Genomic DNA, 19,373 nt, shown 5'->3' on the forward strand with positions numbered 1-19,373 from the left:
AAGCAAAATTTTCCCCAAGACTAGAAAACTAGGGGAGAAAATGAAACCTTGCACTCAACTTAGAGACTGTGATGATTTATTGTAGTATGCTTTACAAACGTTTCGGTCGCGTTTGACCTTGATCAGTTGAACAAGGATAATGGTGTGCACTCTGGTCAAGGACACGGAGGTGCTGGTAAAACAGACCGTGTGGTCAAGTCAATAGTAGAAGAAAAAATACCGCACACTCGAAACTGGTATGATGCAAAAAGGTATATGCCAGATTTATTCAAGAAAACAAGTCAACAATTGCCACTGTGACAATTCGTAGATAGAAACCCAACAAGTCAACAATTGCCACTGTGATAATGCGTAGATAGAAACCCAACAAGTCAACAATTGCCACTATGATAATTCGTAGATAGAAACCCGACGTTTCGACCCTCCCGGGTCTTATTCATGGGATTACTAAGTGGCAATTGTTGACTTGTTGGGTTTCTATCTACGAATTATCACAGTGGCAATTGTTGACTTGTTTTCTTGACCTTGATCAGTGACACATCTGAGGCACGTATGCTCGAACAACACAAGCAAAAGATCCACTTCACTATCCTTTTAATCTACCAAAAATACAGACCTACCAGGAACTATCCCTATGGATATCCTCAAACATACTATTGAATGGAGTACGTCACTGATGAAGGTCAAACGTGACCGAAACGTTGGTAAAGCGTATTACAATAAATCATCACAATCTCTAAGTTGAGCACAAGGTTTCATTTTCACCATTGTACAGTTTTGGGGACCTAACTTTGCACGACCCATAGTAGTGCTCAAGGTGTTTGTTTATATAGAAAACTATGGGTGGATCCAATTCAGCACGTTATCATCAATCCACACTGAGGGTTCCACCACTAAGACCCACATCTATCTGAAAAAAATGGGCTCTGAAGTGCTCCTTTAAAATGGAGGGGTAGCCACACATTCTCGCAACTGTTCCAATCAATGTGTATGGAGCTACTGGAGACAGAACGGAACGGTGGCTGAACTTGGCTAACAGCCCTGTCCTCGGGATCCGTGGAAGTTTCAGTGGTCAGATCCCAGGCAATTTACAAATTGTTGCCTATCCTGTAAGTAGGTGTTTACTTGCAGAGTTGGGAAAAAAACCCTTTAATTTACTGACCACCTAAGCCCATAGGTACATAGTGTCATTACACCCAGAAGGATAGCTAGGGTATATGTTTAGACTTACACTCGGCCTTGGCACAGATAAGGCTGGTGGAAGGGTTGTGAAAGGACTTCAGTATGTGTGACACAGCGAGGCTTATGTCTTCATTACTCGGGTACAGACTGACCGATGCAAACCGTAAATATTGTAGCCTGGGTGCTTCTTCTGGTCCTACTTTTATATGTGGAATCTACAGGAAGAGAGAAAAACAATATGAAAAACAAAAATCACAAACTTATAACTTTCTAACCAGCTGAGAAGATCCATTAAGGGCATGACCAAAGGAGGTGGTATGGTTGAGGGTGGAGATATTGGGTGGATGCACAATGCAAACCAAACTGGAACTCGGACCAGTAATTTGATTACATTGGAAAATGGACTCTTGAGGGACAACCATGGTCATCTTTGGTCATCGTCTACCATAGTTTATGAGTTGACCATTTCAGTAGAGCGAAACAAAAGGACCTCTCCCTTTTTGTGAAGACCACAACTCATCTCAACAGTTTTTTTCAGCAATGGATTATCTGTTCCCACGTGTCTTATGTACTTTGACTTTCTACTTTGAGATGACCATCCCTGTAGAAGACCACTAACATTTTTTGGCAGTTTTCTCAATAAGGTTTCATGTTATTCATGGTTGACCCCGAGTAAAGTACGTAACTAATCGTCATTACTTGTGGGTCGGGTAATTAGATCAATATCTTAAAAATGGTTGATACAGTCCATTAATATCTAAAACTATAAATGGCATGCAATCAATATCTGAAGAGGCTTTCCGATAAGATTGCAAGAAATCCTTTGAAATATAAGTAATCTAGACGTCTCGGAATAATCTTGGTCCAACAGATGTTAGATATTTGATGATAAATACACTCACTGCAGGCCATTATATGTAAATGGACACAAAGTTTAGCAAGAGTGTTCCCTGTCCTGGCTCCATATTTTCCTTCACTGGCGGCCAGCTCATTCTGTTCTAATGCTCTTTGGGTCAGAAAGTTAACCTGGTGCACACCCGTGACGGCAATCGTCTAGGCCTTTTAGGCTGACTCAGGCAGCACATTGCCTGAGTATTGAGGTAGAGACCGCTCTGTCAACCATGTACTTGTATTTCTTGTGTCTTGCCTATCTGCATTTCCTATTCAACATGCTATCCAGCTTAATGTGCCGACCTGAAAATCGAGCTCGTACCATCTAGCTTATCAAACTCTATTCAACCAGGTGCTCCAGCGCCTCCAGTTTGCTCACCCAGGTGAGTAGCGGATCTACTTCACCAGATGAGTAGCGGATCTACTTCACCAGATGAGTAGCGGATCTACTTCACCAGATGAGTAGCGGATCTACTTCACCAGATGAGTAGCGGATCTACTTCACCAGATGAGTAGCGGATCTACTTCACCAGATGAGTAGCAGATCTACTTCACCAGATGAGTAGCGGATCTACTTCACCAGATGAGTAGCGGATCTACTTCACCAGATGAGTAGCGGATCTACTTCACCAGGTGAGTAGCGGATCTACTTCACCAGGTGAGTAGCGGATCTACTTCACCAGGTGAGTAGCGGATCTACTTCACCAGGTGAGTAGCGGATCTACTTCACCAGGTGAGCCATAACAAAGGGCAACAGGAATGATAGACAAAAGGCCTTCTAGAAAAACAGTAGATTTCCGCTACAGTAAAACCTGTAATTCTGGTCAACTTTAGCTTATTTTTATAAACATTTCTTTACTACAGTAATTCCTTACTTTTTTTTGTGTAATTTATCTTTTTTTGTGAATATCTAAAAAAAATTATGTGAACTTAATGTGGTGTATTTTATGGGGGTGGTTATACTAAACATGAGTGTCAATCCATTATCGGATTGTAAGACGATGGACATACTGCCCACGTTACCCCTTGAAGACACACGTATTGTTGTGATGTGTAATACGACATGTGTTATTAGTGACAGTGTTGTATTCTGCCTCTCACTAGAGAGAGAGTTATGGATAATGTTTGGGACTAGCCCAGAGTGGGAGGGGCCAAATTAAAGGGACAGAGACAGTTTCTTATCAGGAGATCAGATAGTGACCAGCGTGCAGTAGAGGCAGACGTATGGTTTGACCAACGAGCCGAGTGTCGTGAAGTGGGTGTCCCTGACGTGAGTGGAGACCGAGAGATAGTGAGATCCGGGAAAGAGGCAAGAGAAATTTACAGAAGGCGAGAGTGTTTTAATGAAGGCAGGAGGGATAGTCCTGAGGCCTGCAAGGGCGTAGACAAAGTCTACACCCGCAGCCAGGGTGTAGCATGCCACGGTGTGGAAGATGGTTACCTCGCCTACCGCCCCGCGCCAAGTTACAGGATTATACAACCCAAGGTTGGCAGAGGAGCCATGATTTTTTTTAATACCCGGTATGTGAGCACCAAATTGCTATGAGTCCCCTTTAATAATATTTCGCTGCGGTTTTTAAATATTCTTGCATCCCCCCTATTCTGCCGCGGAGTAATTATCTTGTGTGAGCCGGGAGAGGCTGCCGGCTGATGTGTCCTTTCTGCAATGTATGGGCGCAGTGAATTTCCTCTGCCTCATTTCACTGCCTCTCTCTCTCTCTCTCTGCTGCTGTAAAGGAAAGCAATAATTACTTTCTAATAATCCTATTTACTTTTAAACGCTGCCTTAATTAATGTACTGTAGAGTATCTCTTTGTTCCATATGTGTGATGTCTCCACGAAATTGTCTTTTTTTGATCCTCAGAAAATCAAATCGGCTCTCCCCAATATGTCTTTTAGTGCCGTTAACACAGCGTAATTTGGGTCCAGAAGGAGACAAATTCTTATTAAAGGGGACCATGCTTCGGAGATTTTGGGGAAAAAAAGACCTCCCGGACCCCCAGGAGAGTTGGCAACTCTTCGGGGCATTAAAGAACCCAAGAGGAACCTCTAGAAAGAAGAGCTCCACCAACATTTTTCACTGCCACGACGCCGAGTCTTGGTGGACATTCAGGGGCAGGAAACGGGAGCGGCTAGGGTGCGGTCCGTCACAGAAGGGGTGTAGTTACAAATATCGAAGCGTGATTCCAGCCTAAACCCAAAGAACTTGGTCCTTCTTACATTTTTATGACGGCCTGCCACGAATAGAGCAATGTGCTACAAATGCATCTAAGGGGTTATCCAATTTTTGAAAATTTTTTTTTATAAAAACAGGAGCCGATGTTAGAAAATAAGAGAATCGATGCTACTCATCCATCAGGGTTGAACCTCCGATGGTGTGTCAAGACTTTGTTTGCAAACACTGATTGGCTGCAGCGGTCACGTGCCTTATTACTAGCATCGTGGACTTATGACCACTGCATCTCAGCTCTCATTCTAATACCCGAGAATGGCCACTGCTGGAGATTCACCAGCTTCCCAAAATTTTGATTAGCCGCAAAACTTTTGAAAAAAATCGCAATACTGCAAAGCCAACAATTGCCCGGAAAAGACATGTAACGCTCTAAAGTCTCCTAGGACTGCAGCCAACCCTTTTAAAGCTTTTTTAATGCAAACACAACAGGACAAGCTGCCAACCCAGCTACGCCATATCACTGATCTATCGCACCAAGTCTGGGACCTCTGCTACCTGACTCCACCAATGAATTGAATCTCTTTATTATTCCCAGACTACTACACTGCTACAGTTGTGCAACACATTACTGTCTTTAGTATTTGTCCAATGTTTCACGTTTTTTTCTTCCTATCACTACTGTTGAGCTGTGAACTCTTATGTCCTCTCACTATTCTAAATCACTATGGCTGCTGTATTCCCTACCTTGGCTTTTATAATGGCTGTGATAGTCCTTCCCCACTGACTGTGCCAGTCACATGATGTGATAGCCGCAAGGTAATGGCGATTAGTTGTGCAACACATGGCTTTCTCTTCCTATCATTGTTGCTAAGCTGTGAGCTCTGACGTCCTTTCACTATTCTAAATCACTATGACTGCTGCATTCCCTACTTTGGCTTTTATAATGGCTCTGATAGTCCTTCCCAATTGACTGTACTGCATAATATTACAGCGAATAGTTGTGTAGCACATGATTGTCTATAGTATTTGTTCTATTTTTCACAGTTTTCTCTTCCTTTTTTTTATTGCTGAGGTTTGAGTTCTGACATTCTATCCCTATCCTAAATCACTATGGCTGCTGTATTCCCTACCTCGGCTTTTATACTGGCTCTGATCTTTCTTGATTGACTGTGCCAGTCCGTGTGATGTGATAGCTGCAAGACATTATGGCGAATAGTGTGCAACGCATTACTATCTATAGTATTTGTCCAATGTTTCATGGCTTTCTCTTCCTGTCATTAATGCTGTGAGGTCCTCTCACTATTCTAAATCACTATGGCCGCTGCATTCCCTACCTTGGCTTTTACACTGGCTCTCATAGTCCTTCCTGATTGACTGTGCCAGTCCACGTGATGTGATATCTGCAAGGCATTATGACGAAGCCCTCGAGGCTGCATCTGACATCATTTAGCTATTGCAATCTTCTGCAAAATGTAAACTGTCGCGGACATGTTTTTAGCGATTGCTAACATTTTATACAAATTAAATTTGCATATTAAATCAATGCACTCATCTCTAGCCACCAGAGCTGGAACACCACTATGTACATCCAGTAAAGCTGCAAACCGCTGCTAAGTAGGGATGCCAGACCCTATTAAAATAGAAATTATTTGAAGTACGCTAGTGTCCACTTACATATATATATATATATATATATATATATATATATATGCAGGGGGTCCAAAAATTGTCTCCCCACATTGCAAAAAATATCCTCCGACCTGCATCTCCTCTATCGCTTGACTCGGTAACCATCACTTGGATCACATCTAGTCTAAAGCCTATTCAGCGACTTCCTTTCTTCGGCATATTTTGCACCTCTATAAAACCCGCCAACCAAAGCGTAAGATCTATAAAAAGATTATAAAGACAAAAGCGCCACAAAACAGCAAAAATGAATGCTCTAATAGAATCAGCCGTTTCGCCCTAGAAGGCCAGGTGCGGGCGATGTAATGAGCTTGTATAGTAGCTCCACACATATGTAAATTGGTAAACTGTAATGTAGCCTCGTTATATGCTTCGATTGACCACCACAAGGGACGGGAGGCAATTATAGCGTTCCTGGAAAGGAACAATTGGGAATAGTTCATGTTCATTTCATGAGCGCTCCCTTTCATATTAAAACCACTAGATTTCTGGCTAACAATACTTTCTGTCTTTGAAGTGGTTATCGGATTTAAAAAGGAGACTGTTTTATTTTAGAAATAGCGCCACTCTTGACCGATGTTTATATATGGCATTGCAACTCTGTCACATTCACTTATATATGTCTGTAATACCAGCCACAGACAATAGAGGCGCTATTTTATTTTTTTATTTTTTTTTTGGGGGGGGGGGGGCAAAACCTACAGTTGTGGCCAAAAGTATTGACACCCCTGCAATTCTGTCAGATAATACTCCTGAAAATGATTGCAATCACAAATTCTTTGTTATTATTATCGTCATTTAATTTGTCTTCAATGAAAAAACACAGAAAGAATTGTCCTAAAGCCAAATTGGATATAATTCCACACCAAACATAAAAAAGGGGGTGGACAAAAGTATTGGCACTGTTCGAAAAATCCTGTGATACTTCTCTAATTAGTGTAATTAACAGCACCTGTAACTTACCTGTGGCACCTAACAGGTGTTGGCAATAACTAAATCACACTTGCAGCCAGTTGACATGGATTAAAGTTGATCCAACCTCTGTCCTGTGTCCTTGTGTGACCACATTGACCATGGAGAAAAGAAAGAAGACCAAAGAACTGTCTGAGGACTTGAGAAACCAAATTGTGAGGAACCATGAGCAATCTCAAGGCTACAAGTCCATCTCCAAAGACCTGAATGTTCCTGTGTCTACCGTGCGCAGTGTCATCAAGAAGTGTAAAGCCCATGGCACTGTGGCTAACCTCCCTAGATGTGGACGGAAAAGAAAAATTGACAAGAGATTTCAACGCAAGATTGTGCGGATGTTGGATAAAGAACCTTGACTAACATCCAAACAAGTTCAAGCTGCCCTGCAGTCCGAGGGTACAACAGTGTCAACCCGTACTATCCGTCGGCGTCTGAATGAAAAGGGACTGTATGGTAGGAGACCCAGGAAGACCCCACTTCTTACCCCGAGACATAAAAAAGCCAGGCTGGAGTTTAACCAAAATTACCTGAAAAAGCCTAAAACGTTTTGGAAGAATGTTCTCTGGTCAGATGAGACAAAAGTAGAGCTTTTTGGGCAAAGGCATCAACATAGAGTTTACAGGAGAAAAAAAGAGGCATTCAAAGAAAAGAACAAGGTCCCTACAGTCAAACATGGTGGAGGTTCCCTGATGTTTTGGGGTTGCTTTGCTGCCTCTAGCACTGGACTGCTTGACCGTGTGCATGGCATTATGAAGTCTGAAGACTACCAACAAATTTTGCAGCATAATGTAGGGCTCAGTGTGAGAAAGCTGGGTCTCCCTCAGAGGTCATGGGTCTTCCAGCAGGACAATGACCCAAAACACACCTCAAAAAGCACTAGAAAATGGTTTGAGAGAAAGCACTGGAGACTTCTAAGGTGGCCAGCAATGAGTCCAGACCTGAATCCCATAGAACACCTGTGGAGAGATCTAAAAATGGCAGTTTGGAGAAGGCACCATTCAAATATCAGGGACCTGGAGCAGTTTGCCAAAGAAGAATGGTCTAAAATTCCAGCAGAGCATTGTAAGAAACTCATTGATGGTTACCGGAAGCGGTTGGTCGCATTTATTTTGGCTAAAGGTTGTGCAACCAAGTATTAGGCTGAGGGTGCCAATACTTTTGTCTGGCCCATTTTTGGAGTTTTGTGTGAAATGATCAATGTTTTGCTTTTTGCTTCATTCTCTTTTATGTTTTTTTTCATTTAAGACAAATTAAATGAAGATAATAATACCAAAGAATTTGTGATTGCAATCATTTTCAGGAAGAATCTGAGTATTATCTGACAGAATTGCAGGGGTGTCAATACTTTTGGCCACAACTGTATTTCTATTCTAATACAATCCCCTTGTTATTTAAAAATTAATGTTAACAAACTATTCCACATTTTTGTCTTGTGGCTACTTACAGTGGGGCAAAAAAGTATTTAGTCAGTCAGCAATAGTGCAAGTTCCACCACTTAAAAAGATGAGAGGCGTCTGTAATTTACATCATAGGTAGACCTCAACTATGGGAGACAAACTGAGAAAAAAAAATCCAGAAAATCACATTGTCTGTTTTTTTATCATTTTTTTTGCATTTTATGGTGGAAAATAAGTATTTGGTCAGAAACAAACAATCAAGATTTCTGGCTCTCACAGACCTGTAACTTCTTCTTTAAGAGTCTCCTCTTTCCTCCACTCATTACCTGTAGTAATGGCACCTGTTTAAACTTGTTATCAGTATAAAAAGACACCTGTGTACACCCTCAAACAGTCTGACTCCAAACTCCTCTATGGTGAAGACCAAAGAGCTGTCAAAGGACACCAGAAACAAAATTGTAGCCCTGCACCAGGCTGGGAAGACTGAATCTGCAATAGCCAACCAGCTTGGAGTGAAGAAATCAACAGTGGGAGCAATAATTAGAAAATGGAAGACATACAAGACCACTGATAATCTCCCTCGATCTAGGGCTCCACGCAAAATCCCACCCCGTGGGGTCAGAATGATCACAAGAACGGTGAGCAAAAATCCCAGAACCACGCGGGGGGACCTAGTGAATGAACTGCAGAGAGCTGGGACCAATGTAACAAGGCCTACCATAAGTAACACACTACGCCACCATGGACTCAGATCCTGCAGTGCCAGACGTGTCCCACTGCTTAAGCCAGTACATGTCCGGGCCCGTCTGAAGTTTGCTAGAGAGCATTTGGATGATCCAGAGGAGTTTTGGGAGAATGTCCTATGGTCTGATGAAACCAAACTGGAACTGTTTGGTAGAAACACAACTTGTCGTGTTTGGAGGAAAAAGAATACGGAGTTGCATCCATCAAACACCATACCTACTGTAAAGCATGGTGGTGGAAACATCATGCTTTGGGGCTGTTTCTCTGCAAAGGGGCCAGGACGACTGGTCCGGGTACATGAAAGAATGAATGGGGCCATGTATCGTGAGATTTTGAGTGCAAACCTCCTTCCATCAGCAAGGGCATTGAAGATGAAACGTGGCTGGGTCTTTCAACATGACAATGATCCAAAGCACACCGCCAGGGCAACGAAGGAGTGGCTTCGTAAGAAGCATTTCAAGGTCCTGGAGTGGCCTAGCCAGTCTCCAGATCTCAACCCTATAGAAAACCTTTGGAGGGAGTTGAAAGTCCGTGTTGCCAAGCGAAAAGCCAAAAACATCACTGCTCTAGAGGAGATCTGCATGGAGGAATGGGCCAACATACCAACAACAGTGTATGGCAACCTTGTGAAGACTTACAGAAAACGTTTGACCTCTGTCATTGCCAACAAAGGATATATTACAAAGTATTGAGATGAAATTTTGTTTCTGACCAAATACTTATTTTCCACCATAATATGCAAATAAATTGTTAAAAAAACAGACAATGTGATTTTCTGGATTTTTTTTTCTCAGTTTGTCTCCCATAGTTGAGGTCTACCTATGATGTAAATTACAGACGCCTCTCATCTTTTTAAGTGGTGGAACTTGCACTATTGCTGACTGACTAAATACTTTTTTGCCCCACTGTATTTATTAATTATTAAGTTCTATTATTACAAACTTTCTGCTGTCTGCAATAAACCGTCAATGAAAATAACTCAAACGACTAATATAACAAGCGGTTTCTCCTAAATTCAGCACAAAATGACACTTTTCCTGACTACTGAAGTCTCAGGATTATTTACCCCTATATGAAAAGTGTCTTTGGCATTTAGTAGTGCACCTCTAGCTGTTATGACCTGCTGCAGATGTGATGCATAGCCAGGCACCAGCTTCTGGCAGCACTCCTAAGGAGCATTAGCCCATTCCTCATGGATAATGGCTTCCAAGTCACTAATATTCTTGGGCTGTCAAAACGGTGCTCCAACAATCAATTGACTGCAAAAGATCTGCAGCAAGATTTGGTGCCGTTGGGAAGGAGATTTCAGTTTGCACAGTAAGGCATATGCTAAATGCTGAAGGTCTCCATGCCTAAAAATGTACACCCTCCTGACCCAAAAATACAAGAAAATCAGGCTCTAATATGTGCACAACCATTCAAATAAGAATTTTTGGGGCCTAAACTGTAGATCAGTAAGGGGAGAAATAATGAAGCATATGCTGAAATACCCTGCCTACAGTGAAGCATGGAGGTGGCTTGGTGATCTCTACAGTGAAGCATGGCAGTGGCTCATTGATGCCTACAGTGATGCACCATGGTGGCTTGGTGATGTCTATAGTAAAGCATGTCTGACAGTGGCTTGGTAATGCCTACAGTGAACACAGCTGGGGCTTGGTAATGCCTACAGTGAAGCATTGCATGAACTTAGTGATGCCTAAAGTGAAGCATGGTGGAGGCTCAGTGATGCCTACAGTGAATCATGGTGGTGGTTTGGTGATGTCTACAGTGAATCATAGCAGTGGCTCATTGATGCCTACAGAGAATCATGGAGGTGGCTTGGTGATGTCTCCAGTGAAGCATGGCGGGACTTGGTGATGCCTACAGCAAAGAATGGTGGAGGCTTGGTGATGTCTATAGTGAAGCATAGCGGGAGCTCAGTGATGTCTAGAGTAAAGGATTGTGCATGCTCGTTGATTTCAATGAAGCATTGTGGTGGTTCGGTGAGGTCTACAGTGAAGCAGACAGTGGCACATTGATGCCTACATTGAAGCATTGTGGTGCCTCTGTGATGTTTAGTGAGTGGCTCAGTGATGCCTAGAGTGGTGCATAGCAGTGGTTCAGTGACACCTACTGTGAAGCATGGTGTATGCTCAGTGATTTCTACATGCAAACATGGTGGGGGCTTGGTGATGCCTACAGTGAAATATGGTCGGGGGCTAAGTGATGTCTACAATGAAGCATGGCGGGTGCTCGGTGAGGTCTACACTGAAGTATAGTGGGGGCTCATTGAGGTCTATAGTGAAGCATGGTGGAGGCTAGGTGATGTCTACAGTGCAATATGGCGGGGTCTCACTGATGCCTACAGTGAAGCATGGTGGAGACTTGGTGATGTCTACAGTGAAGCATGGCAGGGGCTTGGTGATGATTACAGTGAAGCTTAGCAGGGGCTTCTTGATCTCTACAATGATGCATGGTGGGAGCTTGGTAATGCCTACAGTGATGCACAGTGGGGGCTTCTTGATGTCTACAGTGAAGCCTGGTGGGGGGCTTGGTAATGCCTACAGTGATGCATGATGGGAGCTTTGTAATGTCTACAGTGAAGCATGGAGGTGGCTTAATGATGTCTACAGTGATGTATGGCTGAGTCTTAGTGATGTATGGTGGGGTCTTAGTGATGTACATTGACATTCCTACATGTTTATATTGTTACTTTTATTGCTTTTTTTGTATTTTGTTATTCTCTATGTTGACACTGCCTGTCCCTGGGTGTTTTTAAAGGGATAGTCACCTTAAAGTAATCATTGATAAAGAAACCAGCATTTAATGTTCTAACACTAAACTGTAATGAAACCAGGGGCATGAACTTGGACAGAAGCATTGTGGAGCTCCTGAAGGCGATTATAAGATGTTTTCACAACCTCACACCCACATTAATGGTCTCATTATGGGGCTGTGCACATCTCCGTTTTTTTCCTGCAGCACGGACACCAATATGCCATGAACACGGATTACGTAAACCGTGTGTTACTTGTGCGCACCATCCATGTGGAGTCACCTGTTATTTTTAATAACCAGCAAAGGCTAAGCAGACAGCTGCAGGCTGATATTAGTAAGTTGGGAGCGTCCATGGATATTGGCCCCTTCCCAGCCTTATATATAGCCACTCTCAGATGCCCAAGCAATAGTGCATCCATTAAATGCGCCATTTCTGTCACTTTGCCTCACCTCTTCTCGATTACCCTGGTGCAGGGGCAATGGGGCTAATGATTTATGGAGTTGATGTCAGCTGTGTAATGTCTGATGGCATCAAGCCAAGGGGTTAGTAATGGAGAGGGGTCTACCACACAAAACTAATCCCATAGTCACAAGAAGAGAAACACAAGCACAGAAGAGTCCTTTATTTCAAAAAATCACTCAAAGCAGGAGCAGAATAAGAAGGTGCGTGACAGCAGGAGACTAGTGACAGGAGGAGCAGTCTAAGAAGGTGCGTGACAGCAGGAGACTGGTGACAGGAGGAGCAGAATAAGAAGGTGTGTGACAGCAGGAGACTAGTGACAGCAGGAGCAGTCTAAGAAGGTGTGTGACAGCAGGAGACTAGTGACAGGAAGAGCAGAATAAGAAGGTGTGTGACAGCAGGAGACTGGTGACAGGAGGAGCAGAATAAGAATGTGTGTGACAGCAGGAGACTGGTGACAGGAGGAGCAGTATAAGAAGGTGTGTGACAGCAGGAGACTAGTGACAGGAAGAGCAGAATAAGAATGTGTGTGACAGCAGGAGACTGGTGACAGGAGGAGCAGTATAAGAAGGTGTGTGACAGCAGGAGACTGGTGACAGGAGGAGCAGAATAAGAATGTGTGTGACAGCAGGAGACTAGTGACAGGAGGAGCAGAATAAGAAGGTGTGTGACAGCAGGAGACTGGTGACAGGAGGAGCAGAATAAGAATGTGTGTGACAGCAGGAGACTAGTGACAGCAGGAGCAGAATAAGAAGGTGTGTGACAGCAGGAGACTAGTGACAGCAGGAGCAGAATAAGAAGGTGTGTGACAGCAGGAGACTAGTGACAGCAGGAGCAGAATAAGAAGGTGTGTGACAGCAGGAGACTAGTGACAGGAGGAGCAGTATAAGAAGGTGTGTGACAGCAGGAGACTAGTGACAGGAAGAGCAGAATAAGAAGGTGTGTGACAGCAGGAGACTAGTGACAGGAAGAGCAGAATAAGAAGGTGAGTGACAGCAGGAGACTAGTGACAGGAGGAGCAGTCTAAGAAGGTGTGTGACAGCAGGAGACTAGTGACAGGAAGAGCAGAATAAGAAGGTGAGTGACAGCAGGAGACTAGTGACAGGAGGAGCAGAATAAGGAAGTGTGTGACAGTAGTAGACTAGTGACAGGAGGAGCAGTATAAGAAGGTGTGTGACAGCAGGAGACTAGTGACAGGAAGAGCAGAATAAGAAGGTGAGTGACAGCAGGAGACTAGTGACAGGAGGAGCAGAATAAGAAGGTGTGTGACAGCAGGAGACTAGTGACAGGAGGAGCAGTATAAGAAGGTGTGTGACAGTAGTAGACTAGTGACAGGAGGAGCAGTATAAGAAGGTGAGTGACAGCAGGAGACTGGTGACAGGAGGAGCAGAATAAGAAGGTGTGTGACAGCAGGAGACTAGTGACAGGAGGAGCAGTATAAGAAGGTGTGTGACAGCAGGAGACTGGTGACATGAGGAGCAGAATAAGAAGGTGAGTGACAGCAGGAGACTGGTGACATGAGGAGCAGAATAAGAAGGTGTGTGACAGCAGGAGACTAGTGACAGGAAGAGCAGAATAAGAAGGTGTGTGACAGTAGTAGACTAGTGACAGGAGGAGCAGTATAAGAAGGTGTGTGACAGCAGGAGACTAGTGACAGGAGGAGCAGAATAAGAAGGTGTGTGACAGTAGTAGACTAGTGACAGGAGGAGCAGAATAAGAAGGTGAGTGACAGCAGGAGACTAGTGACAGGAGGAGCAGAATAAGAAGGTGTGTGACAGCAGGAGACTGGTGACATGAGGAGCAGAATAAGAAGGTGAGTGACAGCAGGAGACTGGTGACAGGAGGAGCAGTATAAGAAGGTGAGTGACAGCAGGAGACTGGTGACAGGAGGAGCAGAATAAGAAGGTGTGTGACAGCAGGAGACTAGTGACAGGAGGAGCAGTATAAGAAGGTGTGTGACAGCAGGAGACTGGTGACAGGAAGAGCAGAATAAGAAGGTGTGTGACAGCAGGAGACTAGTGACAGGAGGAGCAGTATAAGAAGGTGTGTGACAGCAGGAGACTAGTGAAAGGAAGAGCAGAATAAGAAGGTGAGTGACAGCAGGAGACTAGTGACAGGAGGAGCAGAATAAGAAGGTGTGTGACAGCAGGAGACTAGTGACAGGAGGAGCAGTATAAGAAGGTGTGTGACAGCAGGAGACTAGTGACAGGAGGAGCAGAATAAGAAGGTGTGTGACAGCAGGAGACTAGTGACAGGAAGAGCAGAATAAGAAGGTGAGTGACAGCAGGAGACTAGTGACAGGAGGAGCAGTATAAGAAGGTGTGTGACAGTAGTAGACTAGTGACAGGAGGAGCAGAATAAGAAGGTGTGTGACAGCAGGAGACTGGTGACAGGAGGAGCAGAATAAGAAGGTGTGTGACAGCAGGAGACTGGTGACAGGAGGAGCAGAATAAGAAGGTGAGTGACAGCAGGAGACTAGTGACAGGAGGAGCAGTATAAGAAGGTGTGTGACAGCAGTAGACTAGTGACAGGAGGAGCAGTATAAGAAGGTGTGTGACAGCAGGAGACTGGTGACAGGAGGAGCAGAATAAGAAGGTGTGTGACAGCAGGAGACTGGTGACATGAGGAGCAGAATAAGAAGGTGTGTGACAGCAGGAGACTGGTGACAGGAGGAGCAGAATAAGAAGGTGTGTGACAGCAGGAGACTGGTGACAGGAGGAGCAGAATAAGAAGGTGTGTGACAGTAGTAGACTAGTGACAGGAGGAGCAGAATAAGAAGGTGAGTGACAGCAGGAGACTAGTGACAGGAGGAGCAGTATAAGAAGGTGTGTGACAGCAGGAGACTAGTGACAGGAGGAGCAGAATAAGAAGGTGTGTGACAGTAGTAGACTAGTGACAGGAGGAGCAGTATAAGAAGGTGTGTGACAGCAGGAGACTGGTGACAGGAGGAGCAGAATAAGAAGGTGTGTGACAGCAGGAGACTAGTGACAGCAGGACCAGTATAAGAAGGTGCGTGACAGGAGGAGACTAGTGACAGGAGGAGAAGAATAAGAAGGTGTGTGACAGCAGGAGACTGGTGACATGAGGAGCAGAATAAGAAGGTGAGTGACAGCAGGAGACTAGTGACAGGAGGAGCAGTATAAGAAGGTGTGTGACAGCAGGAGACTAGTGACAGGAGGAGCAGAATAAGAAGGTGTGTGACAGCAGGAGACTGGTGACAGGAGGAGCAGTATAAGAAGGTGTGTGACAGCAGGAGACTAGTGACAGGAGGAGCAGAATAAGAAGGTGTGTGACAGCAGGAGACTAGTGACAGGAGGAGCAGTATAAGAAGGTGTGTGACAGTAGTAGACTAGTGACAGGAGGAGCAGTATAAGAAGGTGTGTGACAGCAGGAGACTGGTGACAGGAGGAGCAGAATAAGAAGGTGTGTGACAGCAGGAGACTGGTGATAGGAGGAGCAGAATAAGAAGGTGAGTGACAGCAGGAGACTAGTGACAGGAGGAGCAGTATAAGAAGGTGTGTGACAGCAGGAGACTGGTGACAGGAGGAGCAGAATAAGAAGGTGAGTGACAGCAGGAGACTAGTGACAGGAGGAGCAGTATAAGAAGGTGTGTGACAGCAGGAGACTGGTGACAGGAGGAGCAGAATAAGAAGGTGTGTGACAGCAGGAGACTGGTGACAGGAGGAGCAGAATAAGAAGGTGTGTGACAGCAGGAGACTGGTGACAGGAGGAGCAGAATAAGAAGGTGTGTGACAGCAGGAGACTGGTGACAGGAGGAGCAGAATAAGAAGGTGTGTGACAGCAGGAGACTAGTGACATGAGGAGCAGAATAAGAAGGTGTGTGACAGCAGGAGACTAGTGACATGAGGAGCAGAATAAGAAGGTGTGTGACAGCAGGAGACTGGTGACATGAGGAGCAGAATAAGGTGCGTGACAGCAGGAGACTGGTGACAGGAGGAGCAGAATAAGAAGGTGTGTGACAGCAGGAGACTGGTGACAGGAGGAGCAGAATAAGAAGGTGTGTGACAGCAGGAGACTGGTGACAGGAGGAGCAGAATAAGAAGGTGTGTGACAGCAGGAGACTGGTGACATGAGGAGCAGAATAAGGTGCGTGACAGCAGGAGACTGGTGACAGGAGGAGCAGAATAAGAAGGTGTGTGACAGCAGGAGACTGGTGACATGAGGAGCAGTATAAGAAGGTGTGTGACAGTAGTAGACTAGTGACAGGAGGAGCAGTATAAGAAGGTGTGTGACAGCAGGAGACTAGTGACATGAGGAGCAGAATAAGAAGGTGTGTGACAGCAGGAGACTGGTGACAGGAGGAGCAGAATAAGAAGGTGTGTGACAGCAGGAGACTGGTGACAGGAGGAGCAGAATAAGAAGGTGCGTGACAGCAGGAGACTGGTGACAGGAGGAGCAGAATAAGAAGGTGTGTGACAGCAGGAGACTGGTGACAGGAGGAGCAGAATAAGAAGGTGTGTGACAGCAGGAGACTGGTGACATGAGGAGCAGAATAAGGTGCGTGACAGCAGGAGACTAGTGACAGGAGGAGCAGTATAAGAAGGTGTGTGACAGCAGGAGACTGGTGACAGGAGGAGCAGAATAAGAAGGTGTGTGACAGCAGGAGACTGGTGACAGGAGGAGCAGAATAAGAAGGTGTGTGACAGCAGGAGACTAGTGACAGCAGGACCAGTATAAGAAGGTGTGTGACAGCAGGAGACTGGTGACAGGAGGAGCAGAATAAGAAGGTGTGTGACAGCAGGAGACTAGTGACAGCAGGACCAGTATAAGAAGGTGCGTGACAGGAGGAGACTAGTGACATGAGGAGCAGAATAAGGTGCGTGACAGCAGGGGACTAGTGACAGCAGGAGCAGTATAAGAAGGTGAGTGACAACAGGAGACTAGTGACAGGAGGAGCAGAATAACAGAATAGTACAGTTTAGTACATAGTAGTCCTAAGGTGTCCTTGTGCAGTGATACCAGGTATGGTCCAATAGGGTATACGGGAGGTAGCAATTCCACATGCCCTGGGAGAAGTAGCCGGATTAAGCGTACTGCTTTGTCCTGAAAAGGCTGTGTGAAGTTGCCCACTGGAATGACAGGACTACTATGTACTAAACTGTACTATTTGGGGCACACTATCGGCCTACAGCCTGTTCCAGTATATATCAGTCGATTATCTCGACACTGGAGCGCCCACCTAGGACATTTCAGTGACAGGACTTGTACTACATAATTTGCCTTCCTGCCTTTCCCTCCTCTTTGCCACATATGCGCATACCTCCGGAAGCCAAGTAACCCTATGAAAAAGACCCTGGTGGGTCGATACGTTGGGTTCGGTCTGATATGAACACATTTGTTCCTACTTTTTCTGTGGCTATTTTTTCCTTTTTTGTTATAATAAATTGGTTTAAAACCTTTTCAGCATATCCAGTCTGAGTGTGCGGTAATTTTTGATATGTGACTGTTTGGGCCTCCTGGTCTGTTTTACCAGCACCTCGAACTATTATTCTTGATCTGAGTGCATACCATTATTCTCCTTAGCAGGAGACTAGTGACAGGAGGAGTAGTATAAGAAGGTGCGTGACAGCAGGAGACTAGTGACAGGAGGAGTAGTATAAGGTGTGTGACAGCAGGAGACTAGTGACAGGAGGAGCAGAATAAGAAGGTGTGTGACAGCAGTAGACTAGTGACAGGAGGAGCAGAATAAGGTGTGTGACAGCAGTAGACTAGTGACAGGAGGAGCAGAATAAGGTGTGTGACAGCAGTAGACTAGTGACAGGAGGAGCAGAATAAGGTGTGTGACAGCAGGAGACTAGTGACAGGAGGAGTAGTATAAGGTGTGTGACAGCAGGAGACTAGTGACAGGAGGAGCAGAATAAGGTGTGTGACAGCAGTAGACTAGTGACAGGAGGAGCAGAATAAGGTGTGTGACAGCAGGAGATCAGTGACAGGAGGAGCAGAATAAGAAGGTGTGTGACAGCAGGAGACTAGTGACAGGAGGAGTAGTATAAGGTGTGTGACAGCAGTAGACTAGTGACAGGAGGAGCAGAATAAGAAGGTGTGTGACAGCAGGAGATCAGTGACAGGAGGAGCAGAATAAGAAGGTGTGTGACAGCAGGAGACTAGTGACAGGAGGAGCAGAATAAGGTGTGTGACAGCAGGAGACTAGTGACAGGAGGAGCAGAATAAGATGTGTGACAGCAGGAGACTAGTGACAGGAGGAGCAGAATAAGAAGGTGTGTGACAGCAGGAGATCAGTGACAGGAGGAGCAGAATAAGAAGGTGTGTGACAGCAGGAGACTAGTGACAGGAGGAGCAGAATAAGGTGTGTGACAGCAGGAGATCAGTGACAGGAGGAGCAGAATAAGAAGGTGTGTGACAGCAGGAGACTAGTGACAGGAGGAGCAGAATAAGGTGTGTGACAGCAGGAGACTAGTGACAGGAGGAGCAGAATAAGGTGTGTGACAGCAGGAGACTAGTGACAGGAGGAGCAGAATAAGGTGTGTGACAGCAGGAGACTAGTGACAGGAGGAGCAGAATAAGGTGTGTGACAGCAGGAGATCAGTGACAGGAGGAGCAGAATAAGAAGGTGTGTGACAGCAGGAGATCAGTGACAGGAGGAGCAGAATAAGAAGGTGTGTGACAGCAGGAGACTAGTGACAGGAGGAGCAGAATAAGAAGGTGTGTGACAGCAGGAGACAAGTGACAAGAGGAGCAGTATAAGAAGGTGTGTGACAGGAGGAGACTAGTGACAAGAGGAGCAACATAAGGTGTGTGACAGCAGGAGACTAGTGACAGGAGGAGCAGAATAAGGTGTGTGACAGCAGGAGACTAGTGACAGGAGGAGCAGAATAAGGTGTGTGACAGCAGGAGATCAGTGACAGGAGGAGCAGAATAAGAAGGTGTGTGACAGCAGGAGATCAGTGACAGGAGGAGCAGAATAAGAAGGTGTGTGACAGCAGGAGACTAGTGACAGGAGGAGCAGAATAAGAAGGTGTGTGACAGCAGGAGACAAGTGACAAGAGGAGCAGTATAAGAAGGTGTGTGACAGGAGGAGACTAGTGACAAGAGGAGCAACATAAGGTGTGTGACAGGAGGAGACTAGTGACAG

General features: G+C 45.2%; 1 protein-coding gene across 1 annotated transcript in view; it reads right to left on the bottom strand.

Annotated features, from left to right (window-relative positions):
- The window catches only part of GRIK5 (glutamate ionotropic receptor kainate type subunit 5), a 294,448-nt gene that overhangs the window by 77,086 nt on the left and 197,989 nt on the right, over window positions 1–19,373 (bottom strand). Inside the window, exon 5 of the mRNA XM_069742769.1 lies at window positions 1,232–1,397. Within this exon, the coding sequence (XP_069598870.1) occupies window positions 1,232–1,397 (166 nt within the window). The remainder of the gene's footprint in view (window positions 1–1,231; window positions 1,398–19,373) is intronic.

The sequence above is a fragment of the Ranitomeya imitator genome, chromosome 10 (genome assembly GCF_032444005.1).
Source record: "Ranitomeya imitator isolate aRanImi1 chromosome 10, aRanImi1.pri, whole genome shotgun sequence".
Taxonomy (NCBI): domain Eukaryota; kingdom Metazoa; phylum Chordata; class Amphibia; order Anura; family Dendrobatidae; genus Ranitomeya; species Ranitomeya imitator.